This window comes from Vicia villosa, unplaced genomic scaffold (assembly GCF_029867415.1).
Source record: "Vicia villosa cultivar HV-30 ecotype Madison, WI unplaced genomic scaffold, Vvil1.0 ctg.000353F_1_1, whole genome shotgun sequence".
In the NCBI taxonomy this organism is placed as follows: domain Eukaryota; kingdom Viridiplantae; phylum Streptophyta; class Magnoliopsida; order Fabales; family Fabaceae; genus Vicia; species Vicia villosa.
The window spans coordinates 49,948-76,255 of NW_026705160.1; the positions used below are offsets into that span (position 1 = coordinate 49,948).

A 26,308-nucleotide genomic window follows, 5' to 3' on the forward strand; every position below is an offset into this window, starting at 1 on the left:
TATTTTAAAAACTTCTTTAGATTTTACTTCGCTTTTTCCCATTTCCTTTGGAAACAATAAAGTGCGGTGGTGGTTTTCACTAAAATAGGAGCTAGGTCAATCTGATAGCCTCGATCTCAATTTTTCACCGCTACAAATTCCCCTATAGTTTTATGAAGGTTGAAACTGCATATCTAATACATGTAGGATTGGTGATTCAGCTGAGATGTTGGTGGAACGTCTTGAAGATCATAGATTTTGATGATATCGCCTTAAGAAAATCGTGTCTCCAAATTCTTCCAAATAACAAATGCATTATCGATCCACATAATAGATTGAGCAATGGTTTCATAAACCAATTTCCGCAGCCAAGAAAGGATCATGTTGTCGAAGTCAGGGATCGCAAAGAGTGGTGCCAACAGCAGGTGAAGCGAAGATGCCATTAATGAATCAAAGTTTATTCATTGAGATGATGGAGACTTTCATGGCTCGTGACCATGAGTTGTAGTTGGTGTGATAAAAAGGGGGGAGTGACGAGGATGTACGACTTTACAAAAATGTCCTTCAATAATTACATTAGAAAGCGAAATAAAAAAATTTGTAAGAAGAAAGAGAAATAAATGAAAAAAGATATATTAGGAAAAGAAAATCATTAATGACGTATTGAGATTGTAAATGATTTATAATTTAGAAAAAATACTTTTGACAAAATGAGTTATAATTTAGGATAGAGGGGTACCAATCAAAGTCTTACCGCATTTATAGCGAAAGGTTCAAAAGGGAAAAGTATATGATTTCCTAAAATAGTGAAAACACTTAGACCAAGTCATAAAGACTACTCCCTCCGTCCCACAATGAGTGACCCATTTGGAATAAAATGGTGTCCTAAAATAAATGACTCATTTCAATTTTCAATGTACTTTTTCCAATTTTACCCTCTAATTAATAAAAGTTTCACCAATTTCAAGACATGATAAGGGTACTATAGTAAAAACGATATTCTCTCTTAGTTTTATACCATTTTCTTAATCTGTGTGAAATGGTGTGCTGGGTCACTCATTATGGGATAGAGGGAGTATTAAGGCTAATTAAGAGGGGTTTTCTAATACACTAAACTGGGAAACTTCTGAATAAGGATTACTCTCGTCTGATTCCAAGTCTGTTGCGGAACCATATGATTTAAGAAGGAATTATTGGAGTAACGCAGAAAGCATTGGTCGTACCAGATGATAGACTCGGTTTGGTTGTTACACAAATTTGTGATGTTGTTTGCTGCTGCGGTTACACAGTGGTGACAGAGGGAGGGAGTGATGTCTGCACGGCAGAGGAAGAGTCCTTTTAAGTCGTTGGTGGATTTGAAGAGAGGGAATGCGGACGGTGTAGAAACCGTTGTGGAGGGTGGAGTTTGAGACGAGGGAAGAGAGAAGAGTTTTTTAAGTGGTTTGGAAATTTGAGTTTGGTTTGTAATAAAAGGCATCTGTGCAGGCGTGGTAGTTGCATGTTGGAGAAGCTTGAAATGGAAATGGAAGTTAAGTTAACAAGGATGCAACTAGAATCAATTGGGTGGTTGTAACTGTTGATGATTTGAAGATATGCATCTCTGGTTCTGTTTCTGTATGTTTGTTTTGTCTGAAATTTATGAGGGAAATTAATGGTAGCGACACTTGTTCCGACTGTAACAAAAGCTACTTGAAGAGTTCAAACACTCATTTAACTGTCATTGGTTGGAATTCGAAACACTACTTTTTGAAAATATTAATATTCAATATGTGAGACTATCAAGGTAGTTTAAAATACTCAAATTTGATGGCTTGAAAATGGTGGAATGAGATACTAACATAGGAGGAACATACTTGATTACATCAGCTAGTACCAACAAAAGACAAACTCCCTTTATTTTGTTTGTTTTATTTTGGATTGAACGTAATTGAGGTTTATACTTGAGTTGCAGAAATCTTATATCTTACAACATGCTGTGTTTCTGCTGCAACTAGAGGAGTGTCTGACAGATACATGTTATTATTTTCCATATTGAAAAATAAGCCAATACACAATATTACAAATTTACAAGGTTTTGAACTCAATAGAGATACTCCTAAAATCTCGTATTTTATAGCTTTATCATGATTTAAGTACAAACACATCTCGCTGATGGACTTTGGTATTCAACGGGTATCAGATTGACTAATCTGTATTGTTGGCATGTGCTGATCAGCTCCACTTTGTAGAAAAAATGCAGGCTGCCTCGGTACCGGTAGAGTAACAGTGTGACTATCTAGCATAAGTATTATTGTTGCCATTGTAGGTCTATCGTCTGGATCTTCTTGGACACATAATAAACCAATATGGATGCATCTTATAGCTTCATTTGGAGTATAGGATTCTCTTATTGTGTGATCTACCAATTCCAAAGGTGTTCCATTCTTCCAAAGATTCCACGCCTGTCTCACATTTCATTCAAACATTTGTTATTATTGGATCACTATGCAGTAAGAAAGAATAATTATAAGCAGCACAAATTTACACTTTTCTCTACTTACATAGGAAATTAAATCCTCAGCAACACCTGTTTCATAGAAAGAGCTGTTCTTCTTGCCACTTATAATCTCCATAACGAGGATTCCGAAACTGTATACATCAGACTTAATAGAGAAATCTCCATGCATTGCATACTCCGGAGACATGTAACCACTAAAACATATATTTTATCATCGATAAAAAACACGGTTAGTATTGGGAACAGAACATAGTATGAATGACAATGCTTGATTCAAATTTCTAAGATGCATGACTTAAACTATATTATGTTTTTGTATTGTTTGAACTGTTTATAAGCATTTTTCATAAATATATATGCTGCAAGAATGATAATGTAAACTTGTACTTACTATGTCCCTACAATCCTACTTGTATTTCCTTGAGTTTGATCCACTCCAAATAACTTTGCCAAACCAAAATCAGAGATTTTTGGATTCATATCTTTATCCAACAATACATTGCTAGCTTTGAGATCCCGATGAATTATTTTAAGCCTTGAATCTTCATGAAGATATTGAATGCCGCGAGCGATCCCTCCAATAATCTTGTAACGCCTTGTCCAATCCAATAGCCTTTGTTTTTCAGGATCTGCACAAATATTTCATTTATAAGATTAAGATCTCCAACAAAAAAGAATCAGTTTAATGAAACAAAAATTCGTCAAAGAATTCAATATTACAGATTTCCTCAAATTTTGTATTATTAGATAATGATTGAGGTAAACAATAGCAAACAAAAATCACTGCATGCATATAAGCTGTCAACCATAAAGAGTTCAAATAAGACGAGCCTACCAAAAAGAATATAGTCAAGACTTTTGTTGGTTACGAATTCATAAACAAGTATCTTCTCTTCTCTTTCCAAGCAAAATCCCATAAGCCTAGCCAAATTTCTATGTTGAAGCTGTGCAACCAGTTCAACTTCATTCTTAAATTGTTCTCCGCCTTGTCCCGAGTGTTTAGAGAGTCTTTTGACAGCTATTTGTTGTCCGCTCGGAAGCACGCCCTGAATTTTCACAAAAATTAAATAGAATATAATACAACAATTGGTATAGTTTCCATGTTTTAGTTAATGAAACAAAAGCATGTTAACTTCATACCTTGTAAACCTCACCAAATCCACCTTCCCCTAGCTTATTAGCTTCGGAGAATTTGTTGGTGGCTTCTTCAAGTGTACTCAAATCAAATCTCAAGGATTCCACCGTGGTAATATCAGTTTCAGCTAATAAGCAAAAAAGATAAGTCTATCAGATAAAATTCTAACAGCAGAATCATGCATATATGAAATAAATTAAGAGTAAAAACTCACACCCTTACTTTTTGGATCCTCTGCTGCAGCAGAGTCGTGCTTCTTTTTCCACCCTCTTATACAAAAGAAACAAATTCCTACTATAAATAGCAGCGCAGCCACTGTAATTGGAACCACAATTGCAACAATTGTCCCTAATGAGATTCCACTACTACCTCCTAAATTAGGAGTGTTTGATGCAGGAAGATTCCCTGGTGGTGTCGAAGACGCTGGTGATGCTGAAGGTGGTGGTGACGGAGTAATGTTTGTATAAAAAGGGTACAATTCATACCTAATATTACAGCTAGGAAATAAAACTCTCCCTCCTTGTTTTCCATCACAGCATTCTGGAAGATATCCAATGGCAGCACTAAGACAAGAACTGCAATCTTGTGAAGATAAATCGTCTGTACACTGAGCCAAACTGTACAGCGTCTGAAATCCAGATATTCTAGCTTCCTTTGTAGCATATTTCTTAGCACCGACAGAAGAATTCGCAGCTTTATCTGCTGATTCATTCATGGTAACAGACAACAAACGCATAAAGCTTTCCTGGTTCGTGATATTCGCAGTGTTCAGTAGGAAAACAACAGGCCTTGTAGCGACGGTGGAGAAAAAAGAGGTGTTGGAATATCGAACCATGCACTCATCGTACCAGGTAACAGCTCGTTTGGATAAGGAACAGTCTGAGTTTGTTGATAGTGTCTGTGTTGCGTTTGCGACGCACTGTTGGCAGATGGGAGATGAAACGTCGCCTCTGCACATGAAAAGACCGTATGCTGTGTTTGAAGGGTTTTTGCTATGGATTGTGGTGTTGTAGAATTCCTTGTTGGTGGCGTTGGAAGATAGTGAAGAGAAAAGTGTTTTGAGTTTGGTTTCGTAGGTGCTGTTGGTATTTGTTTTGTTTTGTGAACAAGCTTGGTAGAGGAAAGTTGGGGTGGCTTTAATAGTTGAGGTAAGGAGAAAGGTTGTGAGGAAGAACATGAATAGAAGGTTGAAGGAATTCATCATGATCATGTTTGTTGTGTTAATGTTTGTGAGATTGGAAATGTGTGAGGTTTGTTATGGTTAAAACTGAAGTGGAAAGTCAAGTCAAGTCAACCTTGTTCAGATGAGTCCTTGTCATTGATTTTTCTTGACGTGTATATCACTCTATGTTGAAATTGTTGTATAAATGTATTATGTATGAGGAAAGGTCAAAAAGAGTGATGGAAAACTGTAAGGACATGGAAATTTCGGACTGCTCAGCTGGCTATTGACTACGATTCCCCTGAGAATAGTTGGGGTGAGGGTACATGTAATTTAGCTTCTAGTTGTGGATTGCTAGTACTGTTACTCACTTTTATTGAATTTTTTCCCAATAACATGGTTCCTAAATCAAATCTTATAGTTTCCCTATAAATTAAATTACACATGTAGGGATGTTTTATTTTTTATTTTTTATTTTTTTACATTATTTATTACGATGTGATTGATTTAAGTGGTCACGGATTCTGCACGAACGAGCTTTTATCTGTCGTATGGGTCTCTTTTGATTCTCCTTAGGTGCTTGATACGAAGTCATCAAGTTTGGATCATCCAAAATCAATTCTCATAATTCTTGAAAGTTTTGTGCGTCAATGTCGGTCATTGAAATTGAGTTTGTTGTCCATGTTTTTGTGGTGCGGCTGTATTCTTAGGGTTGATGAGTTAATGGTTGGGCAATAACAATGTCAGTTGAGTAGTGACATTGGATAGAATGTTTCGTTGTGGTAAAAAGAAAATTGTTGTTGTGGTGTTTGGAAGTCTATGTCTATTTGAGTTGTTTGCTGGGAATTTTGGTATCTGCTTGATGGGTTGGTGGTTGGTGTTTGTTGGTGTTGAGATTGATAATTTTTTTGCAGTTGTTGCTGATAGTACATGGTATGCCCTTGGTTTTGTGATTGTGTGTGTCATGTATTGGTTTTGGATTTGAGTGTTTGTGGGTTGGGAGGTGAGTGCAAGCTTGTGGTTGGTTTTGTTAGGCGTTTGACAATGATACTTGTTGGCAGGTCGACTAAATATATGGGGTCGCACAGAAACCCAATTATAATCGATCTATACCAAAACATGCATTGAAAAGTTTATTTAGATTTGGTTTGCATAAGAGCGCCGGTCAGGACAAGGTTACAGTGGCGCCTCCATTGACAATACTTTGCTTTGGCTTAGTATTTCCAATTCGCGTAGATTCATTGGTCCAAGACTATTGTGGAATTTTTGGAAGTACCTTGGAATTATTTATGCAAGTCGAAGTGTAGTTTCACACTAAATTAGGGGTATTCACGGTGCGGTTTTGACGCTAAAAATCATCCGAACCACGAGAGAAAAAAAACGTGTGGTTTGATTTGGTTTTCAAAAAGAAAATCCAACCGAACCAAATCAAATAATGCAGTTTGGATTGGTTCGGTTCGTTTGGTTTTTTACAAGAAAAATATTGAGCCATACATACACATATAGAGGAAAATATAATTTTGTGTTTAATCGTTCATATATTACGATAAAAAAAATTTATAGTTGCCAAAATAAGATTATAATTTGATACATATAAATGCTCTTACAATTTTATCTTAGGTCTAAAGAATCACATACATGAAATTGCATTCGTAAGTAAATATTATACAAAGAATACGATAAAATATATTTTCTCAAAATAGTATTTATAAATGAATAATATTTTATTTTTTGATGATATATAAATTAAAATAAATACTATACAAAGAATATGATAAAATATACACACAATACTAGTTGATTTCTCTAAAAAAATTAAAAAAAATATATTTTGGTTAGTAAGATTTTATAACATAATGCGGTTTGGATCAGTTCAGTTTGATTTGTAAAATACAAACCGCAAATCAAACCAAATTGCGCGGTTCTGCTAGAAAATGGCCCATAAACATCCGAACCAAATGTGGTTTTTTACAGTTTCGGTTCGGTTTTGCAGTTTTCTATTAGGTCAGTTTGATTTTGAACACCCCTACACGATATCATTCTCTCCTTTCTCCTCGTCAAAGAAAGCTCGACAGCCCTCAAGCTATATTGGTTCGGTTTGGTTTCAATCTCTACCATTCGCATTCACACAAAACTCGATCGTTAACGTCTATCACTCGATTTCAACCAAATTTATGATAATAAGATAAAATCTTTGAAAGTTAATGAAGTGTGTTGATTTTGGCGTAATTTTTAAGTATTACTCATCGTATAGGGAATTATATTTGAGTTTATTCATTTATAGTGTTTTTTTTATAGTTTTAAATAAAGTTTATTAAGAGAAAACTTTAGTGTATTTATCCATCACGTGAGGTGTGTTAGCCAACTTTATATACATAATTAATTAATTTTGTTTAACTTGTAATTTATGGTTTTTTTTTTTATGTCTCTGAATTCATTAACTAACTTCTAAGTGATATCAACCAACGTGTTACACAAAATTAACCAACTTTGTTTTACTTGTAATCTCCTTTATTTTTGTCTGAAAACTTATTAATATTAATCAGCTTTATACGCACAATTAATCAACTTTATAGTATTTATAATTTACTTTAGTTTTTTTATGTATGTGAAATCATTAACCAATATGTGAGTTGTATTAACCAATTCTTTGCACACAATAAACCAATTTTGTTTTAATTAAAATGATAAGAAAGAGAAAGTCTAATTACCTTTTGTATTAATGCGAAGTTAAATAACAATAAAAAAAATAATGTATTTGAGAATAGTAATATAAGGTGTAGTTGTTAATATTTGGTGTCTAAATAGCAAATCTTACGTAACGTAACATGCTTCTGAAGTAATCCATATCAAAAATAACTAGTAAAGGTTAATGGATCTGCTAGTAGCTGGAGTCTTATTACAATTACAAAGCAACTAAAACAAATACCAAATGAATAAATAAAAACAAGACAAAATATCAGTAAACACATTATGTTACAGAATTTTTTTAAAAAAAACAATTCACAATCACTTCATTCATCATCATGCATTATTGATCTGTAACTAAGGACTTGTTGATACTTGAGTAAATTGACTTCCTGATCCTGAATCACTTGACTTTGTGAGACCTGAATATTGGTCACTTAATGATACAGATAATGCCTTTTTGGCTTGCAGTAAAAATGGAGGTTCAGAAGGTTCAGAAAGTGGGAAAGATGTGCTACTAAGCAATAGTAAAATAGAACTCATAGTTGGTCTTACATCTATATCTTCTTGAACACACAGTAATCCAACATGAATGCATCTCATTTTTTCATTCTTATTAATACTTTGGTCTAACATTGGATCTACAATATCTAAACTTGTCCCTGTCTTCCAATTTTTCCATGCCTGCAAAGAAAATAATACAATTGAAAAAAAAAAGATTTACAATCAACATTTTAAACTAGGAAATCTCTATAATGGTTAAAACTTAAAAGGTATGAAACTTACAATGTTTATTAGATCTTCTATATATTCACCATCACGAATCTTCGTGTTTCTCCGACCACAAACAATTTCCAAAATAATTACACCAAAACTAAATACATCTGATTTAATTGAAAATTCTCCATGTCTGATATACTCTGGAGCCATGTATCCACTAAATGTCAAAACAACGATGTTAAATTATTAAATAAAAAAATTCTATATCATCAGCTAGTTCAAGCATTTTCATAATACTTACAAAGTTCCAATAACTGTACTTGTCATGCCATGGGTTTGATTGGCAGCAAACAATCTTGCAATGCCAAAATCTGTAATTTTTGGGTTCATTTCATCATCCAGTAGAATATTACTTGTTTTGAGATCACGGTGAACTATTTGTAGTCGGGAATCTTCATGAAGATAGAGTAGACCACGAGCAATATCCTTAATGATTTTGAAACGCTTTTCCCTATTTAAATTTGCACGTTTGATCGGATCTACATAATCATCCAAACAAAAATTACAGATATATATACTTCAAAGATGAGGCTGGAGAAAGTATAGTAATTTACCAAATATGATATAGTCGAGACTTTTATTGGGGACAAACTCGTATATTAGCAATCTTTCTCCTCTTTGTAAACAAAAACCTAGTAGTTTAACTAAATTTCGGTGTTGAAGTTTTCCTGTAAGCAATACTTCATTCTTGAATTCTGTTTCTCCTTGCTTAGAATTGGTAGCCAACCTTTTGATAGCAACATCATGTCCATCGAGTGTACCCTAAAATTAATCATAAGTTTTAGTGTATATAGATTAAGAAAAATATCTTGATATATGCATGTGTGTTTCAATAAAAAATGAATAATTTTTTACCTTATAAACACTTCCAAATCCACCTTTGCCAAGCTCATTTGCATCTGAGAAGTTGTTAGTAGCTAATATGATGATTTCAAAGTCAAATTGCAACAAATCACCAACTTTAAGATCATTGTCCGCTTTAACTTCATCTTCATCTTCATTTGTCTCTTTGACTGTGGGCACGTGGTTGCACAAATATTCTATTATTTTTATTTTTTAATTGATGTTATAAAACAATAAACAACTTTTTATTATAATAATGTTAAAGAGAAACTCACTGAGACTATTTTCTCACCCTACTATTATAATTGTTTTTCATGTGGTTCTTTGCAGGTTAAAGGCGCGCAAGAGGAAGCTTGGTGATGATGTTTCGAAGACTTTCGTTATCGTGATCTTTCGTTGTGGATTATGGGCAATGTGGATACTGTACATAGATTGTGTGGGAATGTCAAGGTTCATCTTGAGTGCTTATTATTTGGTGGTCAAGAGTAGGAGTGGTTTAATTGGAAGTCCTTTTGTTGTTTATTTTCCTAAGTAGAGTTTGGGTTGTATGATTGCGGAGCATGAGGTTCACACATTTTTTGGAACTAAGTAAATCTCAAATCTCATTTTGTGTGTTATCGTAATGAACAAGTTTGAGAAAAGAGTTGCAAGAGTAATGCAAGTTAGATTGATTATATAATTGATCTTAAAAGTTATATGAGTGTATTGCATAGTCAATTTCCTATAGAAATATCAAGGAAGTTAGACGGTTGAGGAGCCAAACGATATGAAATGTATTCAGGGTGAGTAAGTCTTGAGTATATCACTTTTATGACTAATGAGAGCCATAAGCAGTGAAGCTGGGAGAGGCTTACTGAATGGTGATCTTGAAAAGATCGGTTCAATATCTTACTAACGTGTTATTAAGTTAAATATAAAATAATTAAATATTAATTTAATTATATTAAGAATTTAATAGACATACACCTAAACACTATTGTCCAAAAAGAAGTTATCACGAGTCAAATCATATCACTAACTTAAAATCTTACGTATAATTTGACGGAATACACGATAGATCATTGGTTTACCATATTAAATTAGTTTATACTGATAGTTCATCTTCTATTTTTTTCTTATATTAATGTATAATATTTAAAATAAAAATATTTAATATAATAGAAAAAATAAAATTTAATAAAGTAATCTAACTAAATGTGTTGTATTTGGGTTAAACATCATAAATCTTAATATAATTTTAAATTTTGTAGTCATGCTAGTCAATCATACTACTAATTTTTTTATCATACTAGTTATAATGGTAGTGGACGTTTGAAATCCTAATCTTTTTTGTCTAATTCTTATTTTTAGTTGGGGTCGTGTTACAGATAAGATAGGGCCCAGCAAAACAAACAAAGAAAATAGCAACAGCAGCTCCACTATTGTGCCAAGGGAAAGGCCCAAGAGATCAGCCCAATTGCCCATTAGGTTTAGAAACTGAAATAAAATATCTTGTATTGTGATAAGACTATGAGCTGTCATAGTACTATCTCCAGCTTTCTTTTATTTACCGTTAGTACATGCAAGCATTTAGGATAAGAATGAATGAGTTTTTATCAATTGTAGTGGATCATGACAAGTGTCTCTAGATCCTATAATTAAGGCACAATTTGTACTCCTTGCAGTCTATTTAAAGATGCAGAAAATCAATGAAAAAACAGAAAATATTATTCCCAAAATACTCTCTCTTTCTCTCAGACTTTCCCTGACACAAAAGGGAATTTAATTTTTGCATTTATTTCCTATCATTTGGTGCTCTCATTACTTGATATCATGCCTCCCCGCGTACAGCCACCTGAACCACCCTCCCTCCTCCAACTACAAGAATCCATTAACAACCTCACTGCAGCTTTTTCCGCTTTCAAAACCACTCAAGACCAACGCCATGACGGCTATTTAGTCTCCATGGATTCTTTACAATCCCAAATCCTCACCCAAGACCAGAGTTCTCCTAGCCGTATCACCCAAAACACAGATTCCACGATGAAACCACCCAAGTTACGCCTCTTACCTTTTGACGGCACAAACCCCCTCGACTAGGTTTTCCAAGCAAACCAGTTTTTCGCTCACTACTCCATTCCACATCACCAACGACTCGCTCACGTTGCCGGTTACATGACTGGTGACGCCCTTGGTTGGTACCAATGGATGTTCAACAATCACCTCCTTTCCACATGGGAGGCCTTCACAAGAGCTCTAGAGGTTCGTTTCGGTCCCTCTGCATACGACAATCATCAACAAGATCTTTTCAAACTCAAACAAACATCATCAGTTGCTGACTATCAACGGGATTTCGAACGACTTTGCAATAGGGTAACGGGTCTCTCACCTTTAGCTATCACTGACTGTTTTGTCTCCGGTTTAAAATTCCACATTCCAAATGAACTTGCTGTCCGCCAACCGACATCTATTTCCCAGGCCAAAGGCCTTGCCAAACTCATCGAATCCAAAACTTCTGCCACACGTCCTTTCCAAGCTACTACATCTAAATATTCCAACCCAAAACCCCTCTTTTACCCACACCCCAACAGCAATTACCATTACGCAACACTCTCCCTCAAACCCCTTTCCCTATCAAACGGTTAACCCCAACAGAAATGCAACAAAGACGCACACAGGGGTTGTGTTTTAACTGCGATGAGAGGTTTCAACCTGGACACCGCTGCAAAACCAAACAATTTTTGTTACTCATGGATCCAGATGACTCAACACTGACAGATATTAATCTATGTGCTGTCATGACACAAACAGAACCCATCCCATTAATAGAACCCCAAACAGACCCTACTATCACTACACAAACCTCACAGATTTCCCTTATAGACCAAAATGACACTGAACCAACACTATTCCAGTTATCCCTACAAGCTGCCACCGACCATCCTTCCCCACGCACATTACGCTTCACTGCAACCATTCATGGTCACAAAATTACGGTTTTGGTCGATTCTGGCAGTTCTCATAATATCATTCAGCCTCGCATAGCCACCTTCTTACACCTCCCTATCCAACCCTTGTCCTCATTTTCTGTAATGGTGGGTAACGGTGATCACTTACAGTGCACAGGTCTGTGCAAAGATACTCCTTTAATGGTCGATCAACATCTCTTCACGGTTTCACTTTATGTTCTTCCTATCCAAGGGGCCGATGTGGTCCTTGGGGTCCAATGGTTGCAAACCTTAGGACCATTTGTCTCTGATTTTAGTGTCCCTTCTATGCAATTCTATCACCAGGATACACTCCTCACCATCACTGGTTCTAAACCTAACACCTTAACCCAAGCTTCTGCCCATCAACTTCACCGCATGCTACACACTAATGCCATAGCAACTTTCCACTCTATTTCCATGGTCCCTACCAATCACCCTCATACCTCACCACCACATGGCACCAGCCCTTTAACAGACGCAACTATCATTCAAACTTTTCACCCTGACATACAACCTATCCTTCTTACTTACCTTCACATTTTCTCAAAACCACAAGGTTTGCCACCTCCAAGATATCATGATCACCACATTCACCTCCAACCCAATGCTAATCCTATTAACATCAAACCATACCGATACCCACACTATCAAAAGGAAACAATGACAAACCTCATTAAAGAAATGTTGCAAGATGGGATAATACAACCTAGCACTAGCCCATATTCCTCACCCGTTTTACTAGTAAAAAAAAAAGATGGATCCTGGCATTTTTGCGTGGATTATATGGCCCTTAACAACATTACCATAAAGGACCGTTTTCCCATCCCGACCATTGATGAGCTCTTAGATGAGTTACATGGAGCAACCTATTTCTCCAAAATCGATTTAAGGTCGGGTTACCACCAAATTCGCCTAGTGCCGGAGAATTTTCACAAAACAGGTTTTCGCACGTTTGACAGCCACTATGAATTCTTAGTGATGTCGTTCGGCTTATCCAATGCTCCCTTAACCTTCCAAGCTGCCATGAATGACCTCCTTAGACCCTACCTCCGCAAATTCACCCTCGTCTTCTTCGACGACATCTTAATCTACAGCCCAACATGGGAATTACATCTCACTCACATCACCCAAATCCTAGCTTTACTAGATAACAACCAGTTCTATGCTAAACTGTCCAAATGCCAATTCGGGGTCCTTTCTATTGATTATTTAGGACACCTTATTTCAGCTGAGGGTGTGCAAGCTGATCCCTCAAAAATTCAGGCCATGATCTCTTGGCCTCCTCCCAAAAATATTACTGCACTTCGAGCTTTCTTGGGACTAACAGGTTTCTACCGTCGTTTTGTGTTGCATTATGCATCTATTGCTAGCCCTCTCACCGACTTACTCAAAGCTAATTCATTCAAATGGACACCCGAAACAACATTAGCTTTTGACAAACTCAAAGAAGCAATGATAAAACTACCTACACTTACTTTACCTGATTTTTCCAAACCCTTCGAAGTCACGACTGATGCGTCCACCACAGCAATTGGAGCTGTCCTGTCCCAAAACTCCCGACCCATCGCTTTTTTCAGCAAAAAACTGAACACCCGCATGTCAGCCTCATCCACATATGTGCGCGAGTTATATGGCCTTACTGAAGCTATAAAAAAATGGAGACAATATTTGTTAGGATCCACTTTTAAGATCTTCACAGATCATAAAAGTTTGAAATGTCTCATGACACAGACAATCCAAACCCCAGAGCAACAAAAGTGGTTAACTAAACTTGTGGGTTATAATTATGAAATTCATTACAAACCTGGAAAAGACAATGTTGTCGCGGACGCATTATCTCGAGTAACTGAGCCACCAATTCAGGAAATCTGTGCATCTATTAGTTCCCTTTCTTCTCCTTTAATTTCTACATTGCAGTCCTTTTTCTCTACTAACCCTGCAGGTCAGAATCTAATCAGGAAAGCACAAGAGGACAACAAAATGCAGCAACATTTTTCACACAAATCAGACTTACTCTACTTCAAAGATCGACTGTTTATTCCAGAAGAAACAGGGCTTCGATTGGAAATTCTACAAGAACTCCATGCTTCACCTGTAGGCGGACACTCCGGAATCCAAGCTACATTGGCGCGTGTATCAGCATCATTCTATTGGTCGGGTATGCATAAAGATGTCAAACAATTTGTCACTCGCTGCACCGTTTGCCAACACAACAAATACAACACTCATGCTCCTTACGGTTTACTCCAACCATTACCCTTACCTCAACAAGTTTGGGATGACATTTCCATGGATTTCATCACCAACCTTCCCCAATCGAACCACAAAACCACCATCTGGGTCATTGTCGATCGCCTCACCAAATTCGCCCATTTTATTTCACTTCCTGCAAGTTTTACTGCTGCCTCCCTAGCCCCGATTTTCATCGCTGAGATTTACAAACTTCATGGGGCTCCCAAAACAATTGTTAGCGACAGAGATCGTATATTTGTCAGTCAGTTTTGGCGCTCCTTGTTTAAACACCTGGGAACCACACTTGCTTTCAGTAGCTCTTATCACCCTCAAACAGACGGGCAGACTGAGGTTTTAAATCGTTGTTTGGAAACATACCTACGGTGTTTCGTGAGCGACGAGCCACACCTTTGGGGACGCTTCCTCTCACTTGCGGAATTTTGGTATAACACAGCTTATCATTCTGCGATAGGTATGACCCCCTTCGAAGCCCTCTATGGACGCAAGCCACCCATCTTGGTTCCTTACACTACCGGGAAATCCAAAATAAACAATCTGGATGAGTTACTTCACAACAAAGCCCGCATCCTTCGTCTGCTCAAAGAAAATCTCACCAAGGCCAGAAATTGTATGGTCCAACAAGTAAACCTCCATCGCAAAGACAAACAGTTTGAAGTTGATCAATGGGTTTTTCTGAAATTGCAACCATATCGACAAAGTTCAGTCCATCACCGAATCTCACAGAAGCTAGCAAAACGATACTACGACCCTTTTCGCATCTGCAAACGCATCGGTCCAGTGGCTTATGAGCTTGAACTTCCCGTATCTTCCCGGATCCACCCTGTTTTCCATGTTTCTCTCCTCAAGCTTTGTCACGGCCAACCTTCCACTCAGGTCGTTCCCCTTCCCGATCCCGAAGTTTTTCCACCTCTGGAACTGACCCCAATTGCTGTGTTAGCTCATAAACCTTTGCATGGTGAAATCAAAGAAGTACTGATTCAATGGGAAGGAATACCAATCTCTGAAGCAACTTGGGAACAGAAGACAACTTTTCAAGCAAAGTACCCTCACTTTAATCTTGAGGACAAGATTTGTCTCAATGGGTACGGTAATGTTACAGATAAGATAAGGCCCAGCAAAACAAACAAAGAAAATAGCAACAGCAGCTCCACTATTGTGCCAAGGGAAAGGCCCAAGAGATCAGCCCAATTGCCCATTAGGTTTAGAAACTGAAATAAAATATCTTGTATTGTGATAAGACTATGAGCTGTCATAGTACTATCTCCAGCTTTCTTTTATTTACCGTTAGTACCTGCAAGCATTTAGGATAAGAATGAATGAGTTTTTATCAATTGTAGTGGATCATGACAAGTGTCTCTAGATCCTATAATTAAGGCATAATTTGTACTCCTTGCAGTCTATTTAAAGATGCAGAAAATCAATGAAAAAGCAGAAAATATTATTCCCAAAATACTCTCTCTTTCTCTCAGACTTTCCCTGACACAAAAGGGAATTTAATTTCTGCATTTATTTCCTATCAGGTCGGCTCATTTAGATGAGTAAGGATCCTCTCCATTTCTCAAAAGAAATGGAGGTGTCTATTACTTAGTTTTCAAGAAAATAAAAGAAATAAATACACGTATTTTTAAAAGTGGTGACATTAATTACACATTTATACATCAAAATCATAGTAATAGACACCTCTATTTCTTTTGAGAAATAGAGAGGATCCTCAATTTTAATTTGTATTTGTGCCGGCCTAAGTAAGACTTGGTCATTCATAAATCACATTTATTTTATCTCAAAATTCATAAAAGAAGACGAACGTTGTTTCCGTACCTTCGGGTCTTGGTTTTCTCCTTTGAAAATAAATGCATCCACCGACGACCACTATGGCAGCCACAACAAATGCTAAAACGATAGCGATGACCGTTCCTAATTTGCTTTTCTTTCCTAATCAAGAAATAAGGAATAATTCTCTCATGTCTAATTTTTACATAATATAATCAAATGTGATATAATTCCAATAAAATGTACCTGTAGTGGTAGCAGAAGGTTGTGGTGCTGGTGACTCTGTACTGATAACTAGGGTGCAGTTACCGTGCATAGATAAAAATCTATGCATCGAATTATTATGGACCATTGGATCATTGGATTAAATTCTATACATTAATTGTTATTACTCAATACTCAATATTCAATACTCAATACTCAATACAGGATTAAATACAAGATCCAATGACTTATGTAGTGCATAAGAAAAATCCTTACGCATATTAGCCAAAGCCCTGATAACTATGGAACTATATCATATCTAACTGAACAACTTGGTCCAAGATACAAACAACCTTTCATTTCTACACACCACCCAAAATTATCAACTGAATCCAAACATTTAGTACAATTTTGCTTGGTGTACACTGAACCAGCCCATATATAGTCTCATTATTAGTATTCGATTCATTTACTTTAACACTCTTTTCACCAAACTTTTTCCGCCAATCACCTTCGGCTGCCGTACTCTTGAGTTCATCTAACAACCGCCTAAGTGTTAGATTAAATGCATCATCCACCACTGTCTTGTTTTGAATGAAGTAATAAGCACTTGTTTTAGTTTCCATGGCACCAAAAATTGACGTGTTCGAATATCGTAAGGTGCATATGTCGTAGTAACCAATTGCCTCTTTCTGTGTTCGACACCGATCCGTGAGAAGTACGGCGGATGCTCTCAAGCAGTCACGACAATCGTTTGAACTAACGTCTCCTCTGCAGAATCCGATTGCGTTTACTTTGTCGGGATTTTCGCCTTTGGAGAAATTGTAGAATCCATAGTCTATTTCTCTGTTGGAATAAATATCTTTTAGAACATCAGCTAGGTTGTTTTGGTAGGGGCTTCCGGCTATGAAGTTACGGAGATCATCGTTACATTCGTGGTAGCGGAAAACTAGCTGGTCGTTGGCTTCGGAGTTTAGGGAGAAAAACAGCGGAAGAAGTAAAAACAAAAGCCAATGTAAAGAAAGCATAGCTCTCTTATGTGTGAATTGTGATTGATCGTGCGAGAATTGTGGAGGAAGTAATGAAGTTTATATGCAAATTTTTGTAGGGAACAAACACTCTATGAGTGTATAAAATTATGATTTATATCTCTTTCATGTGTACATACGATAAAATTACAAACATGTGGTTGAAGTCTTCCAAGTTGTGGAGACCTAGAACTATTTTTCATTCGTGTAAATTTAAAACTAATGGAAAAAAGAAGAGAGAACTAAAAATAAAATAAGTTTTTTATTGATTTGATTGATCATTGTGAAAATAAAATAATACATGTAATATATAATAATATGAATAGATATGAATTACATGTATTTATGACTAATGAGAGCCATAAGCAATGAAGATGGGTGAGGTTTACTGAATGTTTGTGATCTTGAAGAGATCGGTTCAATATCTTATTTAAGAGTGTGCTGGAAGTCATCGTCCTCCTGAGACGATTAGTCCTTAAACAAGAGTTAGACTATGATACCACTTGTTGAACATGTGACCCAACAGAAAAGATAAATGAGGAGGGGATGAGTCTTCCGAACACATTCGGCAGAACCTTGTCTTCAGAGTCTTCAGCACTTGGTCTTCAATAGAGATGTCTTCAGATCTTCAGAACTTGTTTAGTAGAACCTCGTCTTCATCATCTTCAGAACATGGGACACAGAAGAAAAAATTTAGAAGGCCTTCAAAGATTTCTTGCAAAAGTCACGATCAGAAGCTCTTATACTAACGTTCCTTAGAACCGTTGCAGAAGTAGCACTCCAGAATCTTGACTTCCATTGTAACACAACACAAGTATTCTTCCAAAGTGTTGAGTTCAGAACCTAATGACGTCACACGCCTTCTTACCAGAGATAGAACTTGCAAGGAAAAAGTCACACACTAGAAAGAAAGTGTTAATGTATACAATTGTTTTTAAGATAACATGTAAAGTTATCATGAAAACTTAAGGCCAGATGCATAACCAATTTTGTTCTTACAATCTCCCCTTTTTGATGATGACAAAACCATGTATTTTTATAGAACAGTTTATACTGGATAATCACCATTAAAACTCAAAATCAGAAAAGCTAACCAGCTCCCCCTGAATCTGTTAATACTTTAAAATTCATTTATGTTTGTTCAGAGTCTCTCCCTCTGTCCAAGACTTACAGAATAAATTTTAAAGTACAGAAAGAAATATATAGAAGGAATACTTCCCTATTGATGTCTCATTAGAGTTTGGCTAGAGATGCTTGGTCTTCATCTCAGAACATGGCGTACAATCAAAACACTATGAGTATCAAAACCTTTTTAGAAACGGTCTTGATGCTTAGCATCAAACATCAGAACTATAACACTGTTTCTCCAGAAGCTTGATCACACACCAGAAGGTGCTAAGCATCATATCATCAGAAGGTTTGGTACCTGAACTATTGCTTGACAGATCATGTCTTAGACCATGTCGTAGATCATGTCTTTTGACCTTATCTTAGAATATGTCTTCTGACCATGTCTTACATCACATCTTTAGACCATGTCTTTTAGTCCATGTATTTAAAACATGTCTTCTGACCATGTTTTCAGAAGGTTCACAACCTCTTAATTGATACCAGAAAGAGAGCAGACTTACTACATTTCCTGAAAATTTTCAACTTCTGAAGTATTAGAGTTCGGTCTTTCAGAACCTTGGTTACAAAAACTTTCAGACAGTTTGCGACTTCTAAACAACGACTTCATAAAACAGAACAAACATTGCCAGAGCACACGTTGACATTTTTTAGATAGTTCTCAGCTTCCGAACAAAATGCGTATATTACCCTTGACATGCTTCCAAAAAGTTCTCAACTTCTGAAGCGTTAGAGTCAAATCATCACACTTTCAGAAAGTTCATAACTTCAGAACAATAGGTGTTATCAACACATGATTACCTTACTTTCGGACAGTCCACGACTTCTGAACAGTGAGAGGTATGAAAGCTTGATTTAACCATATTTTCAAACAATTCACAACTTCTAAAACATACTTTGTAACATAGCACATATGTGTTGAATCAGAGCAAACATGCATAGTATAAGAGCATAGGTTAACAACCTATTTTCTCAAAAAGCTTATAACTTCTGAACACATCACAGTTTCAGAGAAGAAATAACTTCTTTGAAGAGATTTAGAATATAAGAGTTCAAATAATATTTGAGCAAGATTCGTTTTAGAAAGTTCACAACTTCTAAAAAATACTTTTCATTGAGATGCTTAGCTCATTAGGGCTTTCTCTATGAATCTTGATCTTGATCGCGTCTTCTGACGCCAACATCTTGATTTCTTCTACTGACGATAACTCCTTGGATCTTCTGATGCCATATTGTTTTATACCAGATGATCTTCTGATAGCTAGCCAAATAACCTGTCTATGAAAACCAATGAACTTTTATAAAGTTCCTGAATTAAACATCAAACATTGGTTAGTAACAAAGGCATTTTATATCACGTTTGACGTGTTCGGGTTATAGATTCTGAGAATAGATACTATCACAATCATACTTTTCTCAAGACTGATATAATTATAATATTGAAGACCCTATGATTTGACTGGAAAAACTAGGTGATGTATTAACTCATAAAATCTTAATTATAGATAATCTAGATGAGAACAAACTAGCTTATAACAATCTTCTCACTGATAAACAGGTTTTGGTAAACAAACCACAAAACTCATATCCTTTTTAACTTCGTCAAGAACAATGCAGAGTGATCTTCTTCAAAGTAGGAGCTTCTTAAACGAAGAAAACTGTAGTTTTACAGCCTTGTTTCTAGAATGGATGTTATGGTACCACTTAGTCGATATTGTTATTCCATTTCTTGGGTTTTTTCTTGAACAATAGTGATTTTATTATACAGCGAATGTCAAGTTTGTCTAATTATTAAATGAAATCTTACAGCTGCACGTTGTTTGAGGCAAACATTAGTACTATTTAGAAAACTTCGGAACACAATAGCTACGAAGTTGCAGATAAAATCTTTCCCTCCCAATCCTTTATAAATGTTGTCATCACTTGAATTTCGTTCGGTTGTGGATCCGCAAACCAATAATTATGACATTAAAACAAAATAATGTGAATAAATACTAGGTTAGTGTTTTGTGCAATCATACTCAGTAGTTTTTTAGTAATAGTTTCCCAGTCTTGGCGATTGAAAACTCAATTAGTCTCATGTACTTGATATCGTGTAAACAGTAAGTTATTTTTCTTCAGGATGCTTGCAAGGAACTCTAAATGCATCCCAATAACCAATGCCCGTTGATTTTGTGGAACTGAGTAATGTTCAATACCCCGTGCAAATGTCGCACTAAGCATAACATATAATACACTAGTGAATGGCCGATAAGCTTAGCAACTAGAGCTCCAGGTTGTTCACCATTATGCTTCAACTTGTTAATTGATAAAAACAATGAAGGAACAATATTTATCATCAATGGTTCATATATCGTAGAATGTAAGATACGCGTGACCATAATGTTCCATCTTCATCCCCAAAAGTCTTGCGCCGAGGTGCTAAGATGTGGTTTATCGAAAGGTTGCTCTAACTCTACATTAACAAGTTTGCGAATGACTGCGGTAAATAGTACAGAGAGGGTTTCTAATCCAATGTAGACATTAATAGTAAACAACAAAGTTGTAAAAATTGGATGAGAATTTTAAGAAATGGCTAAGAAAATGACAATGTATGTTAACTTACGCCAACTGATTTTGAATTGATTGTAATTTGTGTAGAAATTTGATTGGAAAAGATGCTAGGAGGATAAAGTGAAGGAGAGATAGAGGATGATCTGATGAAAGGGGATCATTGGAGAAAAAAAAGATAAACCTACTAAATTGATGGAGGTTAGTCTTAAAGGGAGGAGGAGTAGTATGGATGAAAATAGGGCTACAAGTCTTAATATGCCTATAGGAATATTCAACCTCCCTATCGAATAGCTATAGCAAAATAATAGTATTGCTACAATCCATACCATGATGAAGTTGTTGATTTCTCCTTCTATCATTTTCATTATATTTGTCATTATCTTCACCATATAGCTAGCCCATAATATATAGACTAACAATTCCGTGTCAAACATGTAAAAAGATCGTATACTCAATATAGGAAAATGTTGGTTATTTGTAAAATATATATATAGGGCGTATCATATGAGAATGATATATTTATATGACAATGTGAGAATGAATCTGAACCATTGAATTTTAAAATAAATGGTGGAGATTATGGGTGAATCTTTTTTTTCTCTCATACAAAATGATAGAAGGAGGGTTATATTGACTCCAAGAGCAAGTGTTCAACACTTACTCCAAATCATAACTATTGATTTTCATTAATCTAACGGTTTTAATGGATCATTTAATCTAATTATTTTTGGAAATAATTTTTTATATAAAATTTTAATTAAAACCGTTGGATTAATGATAATCGATGGTTATGATTTGGAGTAAGTGTTGAACACTTACTCTTGGAGTCAATATAACCCTCCTCATATATATATATATATATATATATATATATATATATATATATATATATATATATATATATATATATATATATATATATATATATAGGAGGGTTATATTGACTCCAAGAGTAAGTTATAATAACTTACTCCATATCTTGACCATTAATTATTTTCAATCTAATGGTTAAAAATAATTGATGGTCAAGATGTGGAGTAAGTTATTATATAGAGGAGGGTTATATTGACTCCAAGAGTAAGTTATAATAACTTACACCACATCTTGACCATTAATTATTTTTAATCTAATGGTTAAAAATAATAAGTTATTAAATGTGGAAAGAAAAAACTATTCCTTATTATTTTTAACCATTAGATTGAAAATAATTAATGATCAAGATATGGAGTAAGTTATTATAACTTACTCTTGGAGTCAATATAACCCTCCTCTATAATGATCAACTAAATTTCGTAAGAGATTAAATTGAATCCATTTTTATGTTAGGGTCCAACGTGACAGTTCAGTCACGGTTTAAAAGTAGAAAAAAACCGATTTTAAAAAATATATACGAAAGAACTAATATGATCCAATTAAATTTTGTAAGAGATTAAATCAGATTCTTTTTTATGTAGGGATTAATTTGAGTTATATAATTTTTGTAAGGGACCAAAATGAGTCTTCACTCATATAAAAATAATGTTTATTTTCGGTTAAATAAAATTAACAGACGTGAAATGATTAAGAAAATAATATATTGTTCTAATAATTAATAAAAAAGTGATTATTACCAATTTATTTTAAAAAATTATTATTAAGAAAAATATGAAAGGATTTTCATTAATTTTTTTTTAAAAAATTGTTCATCATATAAAAATGTGCCAAGACTTTTAGTTGATTAACGACGAAGAAAATTAAAATTGAATGTAAAATAATTTATATTTAATATATTCATATAAAAATGACTTAAATAATATAAGTAAAATTAAAATCATGTTGCATATAAGAACTAAATAAAGGTATTTGAAGTAAAAGGGGCATAAACATAGTAATCGCGCCAAGCAGTAGTTCTTCAAACAATTTACTACTAATATCTACTTTCCCAAAATCTACTTTTCCAAAGTATCCATTAAGTAGCCTATAAATTTGTATTGTTATGACATAAAGAATGAATTCAACATATAAAAACTATATCAGGTGAAGTTTTGAACCTAATACATGTGAAGTAACTAAGACTATATCAATTGGATGCAAGTGTTTAATTTAATTACCTGTCAGTGACCATATAAATCATGGGAGGCTTGAAGAAATATTAGTTAGTAAACATGTTGATGATCCAAAAAAATCAGAAGTAATACATAGCTAGGATAACAAAAGACAAACATATTTAAAACTAAATTCTGACAATCATAGGTATTCAAATTCTTACAAACATAGTTATAGCATTAGTTCATTACTAAACTTGTTCTGTTATTGATATGCCAATATCCCAAAGTAAATTCTCTCTATTAACATGGCATGTTCATTGCTAGCTATGCAATAATTTTACAATGTTTCTTGATTCCGTCCGGATGCAGTTTGGAGACAAATTCTTTTATGACATTTCTTAAACCATGATTCTTCGCAGTGTACAATATCTAAGCCCGTATAGATATTTAAACAAACGTATAACTAATCATACGAATAAACTTCGCATAAAGTAATTTTATAAAGGACAACTTCCAAAACCAAGTTATTCGCCAAAGCAATGTAAAGTTTAGTTCATCAAATACCCAATGGTTACAGAAAACACAATTTAATTTAATTAAAGCATAAAAGTTGGAACATAACATAGCCCTTCCTACATTTAAGGCTGATAAATAATACACTATAACTTCACAATGCAGATATTTATGATAGAAGCAACTAACTTGACTGTGCTCCCACCTTGTGTCAGCATGATAATGAGTTTTTGTCTAGCCTTGTTGGTTGTTTGTACAAATGATGCAAGACAAATGCAAGCCATGATTTTTACAGCAAGTTCAACATTAGATTCAACAACACTTTCACCAATAAGCATGACACAATTAGTTCAATCAAGAGCTGCATTCACTACTTTGAATAAAATAGCGCATAAATATGTCATTTAAAGAACTACTCGTACCTCAATTCTTTGCTGGTTTAGACCACATTCTGCATGGAAGAGGACTGTATATGGCCATTTGCTACATTTTCATGAGGTTTTGCATGGAAGTTAAGAGTATTATTGCTCAACTTGTTCTAGATTTCTCATTGGTAAAAGCCATAAAGTCATCTAAGTCTATTCCACATCCATAATATTCACCGACTTTGTTTCACTTTGAGAAGAACTTCAAGGTAGGAAATCCAATCAATTCATACCTGCATCAAAGTTATTCCAGAAATATTCACCGTTATTTTTCGAAATTGATTTAGAGGCAGAGTAAGAAAAGAAGAAAAAAAAGAATGAAGAAGTAAGAACCTTGTTTAAGATTCACGTTATGGATCTTTTTACTATTTAATCTTCGAATGAACATTTTCCATCTAGGTCGATCTCTGACCACGCATGCACCTTCATCCTTCCACGGAACCACCACCGTTCCTCTTTATTCTTCGGAAAGTGTAACTTCATTGGCTCCCACAATGACAACGATGTTTCGGATGAGAAACACGAAATACAAGAACACTTACAGCCTATCTTCGCGAAAGCGATCTCCTGCATGTCATCGTCTCCGGCAGTAGCAGTGGTTTTTGTTGTCGTCGATGACGGTCGTGATAGCATTTGGACGGAGAGCATAGAGAAGAGAGGGTATTTAGATTTAGAGTTTGGGATTTTTTTCTTTAATAATGATGTTGCATAGGTAATGTAAAACACAACCAGACTTTTGGTTAACCTTGCACGTGAATAAAAGTAGTAATCCATTTAATTTGCTTTGATTTGTGGTAAGCATGCCTAGGGCTGTATTTGGTCCATAGGATCCGAGAACCGGACTGGAAACCGGACCGGTGGAACCGGTCCATTTGACCGACCAAATGTTATTCGGTCCGGGAATGGGTAATTCTTTTATCCGATACCAAAAATGGATATTATATTGGATATTTATTGGATACTTTTGTCGGATATCCGAAGTAACGGTCCGGTTTCGATCCAAAAAATTGGTCCATCACTATTTCGGTCTGGTCCGAATTTACCCGATACTATTTCGGTCCGGCTCTCGGGATAGCAAATACCCGGACCGGACCGGACCGAAAACAGCCCTAAGCATGTCATACATTCAATATTGGTAGAAGAGTTAGCAGTCAAAAAAATTAATAACGGTTAGAAAAATATTAAAAGATTTGAATAATTTTAACCCTAATTTAAGGAATGTAAGTAGTTTTAATTGCTAATTTTATAAAAATGGTGGTAATCAGTTTTTATATATTAATTAAAAGTATATTATATTAAAAATAGATTTTTTTGTCTTCCCCATATCATTTCATATAAAAAGGTAATTACTTTTTACGTGTATCAAGAATCCCTCCATATCCTTCAATTAATAAATAAAATAAAAAATTAAATGTAAATAATTTATAAAAAGGTAATTATTTTTAAAATAAAAAATTTCCTTTTTTAGAAAGTTTATAAAATATGAGAATTGATGTGAGCATGACACTTGTCAAAATTGCCCAAAAACTCATTTTGCTTTATATATATATATATATATATATATATATATATATATATATATAGGGGACGACTCAAGTGAGAACACTTGGTTATTATGAGAAATGAGAACAATGAATCACGACCATTAAATTTGATTTTAATGGACTAGATTGATTTCTCTTTCTAAGATCCTTAATATTTAATGGACTGATCTTAGAAAGAGAAACCAATCCAGTCCATTAAAATCAAATTTAATGGTCGTGATTCATTGTTCTCATTTCTCATAATAACCAAGTGTTCTCACTTGAGTCGTCCCCTATATATATATATATATATATATATATATATATATATATATATATATATATATATATATATATATATATATATATATATATATATATATATATATATATATATATATATATATATCAAGTAAGAACATTTTAAAATGAGAGATGAGAGAAATAAATATCAACTACTGGATTCATCAAGAGAGAAGGTTAATACATTAATGTGGCTATTAATTTCTCTCTCTTGATCCAATGCTTGATATTTATTCCTCTCATTTCTCATTATAAAATGATCTGACTTGATATGCTATATATATATATATATATATATATATATATATATATATATATATATATATATATATATATAGGGCGACTCAAGTGAGAACACTTGGTTATTATGAGAAATGAGAACAATAAATCACGACCATTAAATTTGATTTTAATGGACTGGATTGGTTTATCTTTCTAAGATCCAGTCCATTAAATATTAAAGATCTTAGAAAGAGAAATTAATCTAGTCCATTAAAATCAAATTTAATGGTAGTGATTCATTGTTCT

General features: G+C 34.7%; 4 protein-coding genes and 1 pseudogene across 4 annotated transcripts; all 5 read right to left on the minus strand.

The window, feature by feature from the left end:
- Positions 1-1,665: 1,665 nt before the first annotated feature.
- Positions 1,666-4,874, minus strand: LOC131627260 (cysteine-rich receptor-like protein kinase 25). Its single transcript, XM_058898097.1, has 6 exons — positions 3,834-4,874; positions 3,617-3,738; positions 3,312-3,522; positions 2,868-3,105; positions 2,520-2,670; positions 1,666-2,420 (listed from the first exon to the last, which is right to left on the minus strand). Exons 1-6 carry the CDS (start codon positions 4,819-4,821, stop codon positions 2,145-2,147), a joined length of 1,986 nt encoding a protein of 661 aa, XP_058754080.1. The 5' UTR covers positions 4,822-4,874; the 3' UTR covers positions 1,666-2,144.
- Positions 4,875-7,642: 2,768 nt separating this feature from the next.
- LOC131627266 (cysteine-rich receptor-like protein kinase 8) lies at positions 7,643-9,231 on the minus strand. Its single transcript, XM_058898104.1, has 4 exons — positions 9,097-9,231; positions 8,483-9,003; positions 8,248-8,398; positions 7,643-8,145 (listed from the first exon to the last, which is right to left on the minus strand). Exons 2-4 carry the CDS (start codon positions 8,569-8,571, stop codon positions 7,819-7,821), a joined length of 567 nt encoding a protein of 188 aa, XP_058754087.1. The 5' UTR covers positions 8,572-9,003; positions 9,097-9,231; the 3' UTR covers positions 7,643-7,818.
- On the minus strand, positions 8,761-11,564 carry LOC131627275 (cysteine-rich receptor-like protein kinase 4). Its single transcript, XM_058898115.1, has 3 exons — positions 11,453-11,564; positions 9,097-9,254; positions 8,761-9,003 (listed from the first exon to the last, which is right to left on the minus strand). Exons 1-3 carry the CDS (start codon positions 11,562-11,564, stop codon positions 8,761-8,763), a joined length of 513 nt encoding a protein of 170 aa, XP_058754098.1.
- Positions 11,565-16,642: 5,078 nt separating this feature from the next.
- LOC131627276 (cysteine-rich repeat secretory protein 38-like) lies at positions 16,643-17,308 on the minus strand. Its single transcript, XM_058898116.1, has one exon. It carries the CDS (start codon positions 17,306-17,308, stop codon positions 16,643-16,645), a length of 666 nt encoding a protein of 221 aa, XP_058754099.1.
- A 3,266-nt stretch (positions 17,309-20,574) lies between these two features.
- Positions 20,575-21,378, minus strand: LOC131627277 (acyl-CoA--sterol O-acyltransferase 1-like; annotated as a pseudogene).
- Between the last annotated feature and the right edge of the window lie 4,930 nt (positions 21,379-26,308).

Bases quoted from the DNA above. Each gene is read 5' to 3' on its own strand.
- LOC131627260 (XM_058898097.1), bottom strand. From the start codon at position 4,821: ATGATCATGATGAATTCCTTCAACCTTCTATTCATGTTCTTCCTCACA. The intron at 2,671-2,867 runs GTAAGTACAAGT...TATATGTTTTAG, and splicing joins AGTAGGATTGTAGGGACATA to TGGTTACATGTCTCCGGAGT. The intron at 2,421-2,519 runs GTAAGTAGAGAA...AATGTGAGACAG, and splicing joins CTGAGGATTTAATTTCCTAT to GCGTGGAATCTTTGGAAGAA.
- LOC131627266 (XM_058898104.1), bottom strand. From the start codon at position 8,571: ATGAACCCAAAAATTACAGATTTTGGCATTGCAAGATTGTTTGCTGCC. The intron at 8,399-8,482 runs GTAAGTATTATG...TTTGACATTTAG, and splicing joins AGTACAGTTATTGGAACTTT to TGGATACATGGCTCCAGAGT. The intron at 8,146-8,247 runs GTAAGTTTCATA...TTTTCTTTGCAG, and splicing joins TAGAAGATCTAATAAACATT to GCATGGAAAAATTGGAAGAC.
- LOC131627275 (XM_058898115.1), bottom strand. From the start codon at position 11,564: ATGAGTTTGGCAAGGCCTTTGGCCTGGGAAATAGATGTCGGTTGGCGG. The intron at 9,255-11,452 runs GTGAGAGACCCG...ACGTGCCCACAG, and splicing joins ACAGTCAGTGATAGCTAAAG to TCAAAGAGACAAATGAAGAT. The intron at 9,004-9,096 runs GTAAAAAATTAT...GATTAATTTTAG, and splicing joins GATTTGGAAGTGTTTATAAG to GGTACACTCGATGGACATGA.
- LOC131627276 (XM_058898116.1), bottom strand. From the start codon at position 17,308: ATGCTTTCTTTACATTGGCTTTTGTTTTTACTTCTTCCGCTGTTTTTC.